This window comes from Peromyscus eremicus, chromosome 1 (genome assembly GCF_949786415.1).
Source record: "Peromyscus eremicus chromosome 1, PerEre_H2_v1, whole genome shotgun sequence".
NCBI lineage: Eukaryota > Metazoa > Chordata > Mammalia > Rodentia > Cricetidae > Peromyscus > Peromyscus eremicus.
The window spans coordinates 96350982-96355454 of record NC_081416.1 but is presented as its reverse complement, the minus strand read 5'-3'; the positions used below and the strand labels follow the sequence as shown (position 1 = coordinate 96355454).

The window sequence follows — 4473 nt, the reverse complement described above, 5'->3', positions numbered from 1 at the left end:
ATGAAGAATTCCAATAGCTCTGAGGGGTTCTTACCTACAACATTCATTTTAGTTGGCATCCCAGGGCTGGAGACAAAGCACATCTGGATATCTGTCCCCTTCTGCCTGATGTACATCATCATCTTCCTTGGGAATGGCACCATTCTTCATGTCATCAGAACAGACACTTCTCTGCATCAGCCCATGTATCTCTTTCTTGCCATGCTAGCATTGGCTGAGGTTGGTGTCTCTGCCTCCACTCTACCAACAGTACTAGGTATCTTCCTTTTTGATACTTCTGAGATTACCTTTGAAGCATGCCTTCTCCAAATGTTTTTCATCCATTCTTTCTCCATTATGGAGTCAGCTGTGTTGTTAGCCATGTCTGTAGATCGCTTTGTGGCCATCTACAGCCCACTGCGTTATACAACTATCTTGACACTGCCTCGCATCTTTGGCACAGGAGCTGTCATTGGACTGAAGAGTGTTATACTAATGGCCCCATTGCCTATACTGTTACAGAGACTGCCCTTCTGTGGTCATAATGCCCTCTCTCATTCCTATTGCCTCCACCCCAACCTTATCCATTTACCTTGTGGGGACATTTCTATCAACAATATCTATGGACTTTTCATTGTTACTGCCACTTTTGGGCTAGATTCATTGCTCATTGTGGTGTCCTATGGGCTTATTCTCCATACTGTACTGGGCATTGCCACAGGAGAAGGGCGGAAGAAAGCACTCAACACATGTGGCTCCCATGTCTGTGCTGTGCTTGCTTATTATGTACCTATGATTGGCTTGTCTATGGTACATCGCTTTGCACATCATGTGTCTCCTCTGCTGCAAACCATGATGGCCAATGCTTACCTTTTCTTCCCCCCTGTCATCAATCCCATTGTCTACAGCATTAAGACTAAGGAGATCCGCCGTGGCATCACCAGAATGCTGTCAGAGAAGAGGCTCAGAGTTTAGTGGAAGATGTTAAAGGGGGGATGTTTAGTTGGTTTCTATAGTCACAGGTCATCCCAGTTTATGTTCTATAACTGATGTAAGCTTAAAATACAATGTCTAGGATCTGTGGAGTTACTCAGCGGTAAAGAGTGCATACTGCTCTCATATAGAAACCATGTTCTGTTTCCAGCACCCATATTAGACAGTTCACAACTGCCTTCAACTTCAGGTCAAAGGGGATCAATCAGACTCCTCTGGCCTCCATGGGCACTTGTACTTCAATACTCATGTGTACACATGTGCGCACACATGCACACGCACACACACACACAATTTAAACAAAATACATCTTTCTTTAAAAACCCAGTGTCTAGTAGAACGGAATTAGAGTCTAGTAATGAACTAGAAAGGAATAACAACAAGTAAATATGGATGATTTGTGATGGATCAGTTCACAAAATCAGTGGTATTATACATCATATTATGTGGCATGCATGCAAAACTGGGGCAGAAATGCAAGAAAGATTGTTCCTTTAAAACACCTCATTCTTCATCAGAAAAGTAAAACTGCAATTTGAAAGATACCTGAGAAAACTCCCTACACTAGGAAGAGAGAAAATAATCAGTATTATATCCTCCTGAATCTTTGAATTCCACAGTAAGTAAACTGATACTTGAGTTCCAAGGAGTTCAAAGAGGGTCTCACACACAGGCACTGATGTGTCATTTATCCAGCTTCACTGAGGCCCCACACCAGGTTATCTAAAATTATAAACCTGTGCATTATAGAAGATTTTGAAGTTGTTCTACACAGATGCAGAGAAACAAACTTCTTCCTTATATACTTTTTGTATTGTTGAATATGACTCTTCAGACACTTTAAACAATTGAAGAGTTTACAAGTCAAGACTATTGAGGTACCAACATGTGCACTGTTCTTTTAGTGATTCCTCACAGAACCTCAGGTAGCATTAACATCATGTTTATTTTTCAGATAAAAATCTACTGCTTCTTCACAGTAAGTATCTTATTCATGCACATAGAACCAAGAGCTACCTTTGCCCTCTACCTGGGCCAGATTTAAGAATAAGAACTATTAAAACTTAGCATATGTCAATGGAGAAAGAACTCAAACACTTTGCTCTTATAATTCAGCCAAATAGAATGTACTGAGCACAAATCTAGACCATCAAGACTGAGCAGTGATAAACAAGACCAGGTTCCTTCACTCATGGAGTGCTCACTTCATTGAGAAAGTATTTTCTCCACATATGTTCTGTCTCTGCAACACTTTGTACTACCTGTAATGAAGTTTAGAATCAGTTTTAAGCAGAATTTATAATATCTAATACATGAATAAACACAAAATTAAAAAACCCTTTGAATATTATTGTAGTTTGAAAGAAAATGGCCCCAAAGAGAATGGTACTATTAGGAGGTATGGCCTTGTGGAAGTATGTGTGGCCTTGTTAGAGGAAGAATGTCACTGTGGGGGCGGGCTTTGAGGTCTCTTTTGCTCAAGCTTCCCTCAGTATGACACTTAGACCACTTCCTGTTTCCTGTAAGATGTAGGACTCAAAGCTACTTCTCCACTACCATGTCTGTCTGCACACTGCCGTGCTCCCCACCATGATTATAATGGACTAAACCTCTGAAAGTGTAAGCTGCCACCTCAATTAAATTTTTTCCTTTATAAGAGTTGCCATGGTATTATTGTCTCTTCACGGTAATAGAAACCCTTACTAAGACAAATATATATTTGAAACATTTAAAAATCTTGCTTTCATATTGCATTTTAAGGACTGTGATGACTGACAAGGACTGCCTGCAGAAGTTATGCCTATGACCTGACTTCCCATTTGCCATGCATGTATACGCTCTGAACTGGGAATTTATAGCTGCCTAAGAGTCTCCCATTGTGCTAGATTTACCCATTGTGTGGCAGTGGAACTCTGTACAGAACAATGATTTAGAGCTGTAGGAAGAAATCAAGCTGTCAAACCCACAGGAAGGATCTTCCCATAGACATCCAGAGAAATAAATGAGAGGTTATTTTCAGGGCCAAGAAAATAAGAGAGGATATCTTTAGGGAATCCAGAGAAAAGCATTCCACATTTAGAGGAATACAAAGGAGATGGTGGGATCCGGTTGTCAAACAATGTAGTAGAAAATGAAAGTGTTAGCAGCTCACTTCCATTTCCAGAGTTTACACGGTGACTATTCAGCCTCCTTCCTGTGGATACCCCAATATGTAAGGCTATTGAAACTTTGAGTCTCCTGACATAGATGCATATCAAACATATTTACTTTTTGTCTACACTTCAGTAATTCTGTTTTATCTCTTCAAACATCAAAAAGTTCTTCAAATAATTATATTTCCTTATTTCCTTTTTTATGTATGTATGTATATACAAATTATATACATATATATAAGCTGTGTGTATATTGGGTCTACAATTATAAAAAACAAAAGAATTTTTTATAATGAACATCTAAAGTACAGCTGATTACCACTGGTTGGGGAGAAATACAGTCTAAATGAAGTCTCACAATGTCTGGGGATACAGCTCAGTTGGTAGAGTATTTGTTTAATGTTCTTGAAGTCCTGGGTTCATAATCTCCCTTACCTTATAAAATGGGGTATGGTTGTACAAACTTATAATTCTAGCATTTGGGAAGCAGAGGCAGAAGAATCAGAAGTTCATCCTCAGCTATGGAGCAAATTTGAGGCCAGTCCATATTACATAGAATCATCTAAAAATAATTAACAAATACAGTTGCACAAAAACTCCTAAGTCAGATGTCTCTAGGTGACACTCATCACAGCCCCTTCACTCTGAGGAGAGAGCCAGGCTTTCTTGAGGAGAAATCCAGTATATCATATTCAACAGCTATTTTCTGTAGATTACTGTAAAGGGACAGCTTCCAATACTGTTTTCCATTGAAAACCATGTGCTGTCCTCGACTCGGTGTTTAATATATGTATGAGTATGTCTTTTAGATCTCTCATAGCCTGTATGTGAAAAGGTTTGGCATTTATTTTTATATCCATATGTTTCATCCATTGAATTCTGGTGTATCGTGCTTATAAAAATTTATTTATAGGTTTCCAGGTTATCTGTTTCTATGTAGTCTTATAAATGGTATTGTAGTCAAAAGTTCTCATACATATGTATCAATTTTTATGTGGCTAAATGCATTTGTCAATATAATATCTGGAGATGATTGCTGTGTAAATATTTCTGTAACCTTAAAATTTTTGTAGGTAAAGCAATGCCATTATCCTTCAAAGAAGTCACACCAATTTATCTGCCAACCAGCGTGTTTCGGTATTCTTGGATTTTGCTAATATGAAAAATACAAACTGTCTCTCAATTTTATTTCACTAGTTATTGTTCTTACTGTATATGAACTATGTGAACATAATTTTTATTTTATATTAGCAGCCCCTGCATTCCTGAGGAGAGAGCCTGACTTCCTGGGGAGGAAGTAATGTGTGCCCATGTCACAGCTGTTCCCTGAGGCCATTGTAAAGAGACA

The 4473-nt window shown here is 38.7% G+C and overlaps 1 protein-coding gene across 1 annotated transcript; it reads left to right on the top strand.

The window, feature by feature from the left end:
* LOC131901114 (olfactory receptor 51J1-like) lies at positions 1–954 on the top strand. The gene has a single exon (XM_059252391.1). It carries the CDS (start codon positions 1–3, stop codon positions 952–954), a length of 954 nt encoding a protein of 317 aa, XP_059108374.1.
* Positions 955–4473: the final 3519 nt, after the last annotated feature.

Bases quoted from the DNA above. Each gene is read 5' to 3' on its own strand.
- LOC131901114 (XM_059252391.1), top strand. From the start codon at position 1: ATGAAGAATTCCAATAGCTCTGAGGGGTTCTTACCTACAACATTCATT.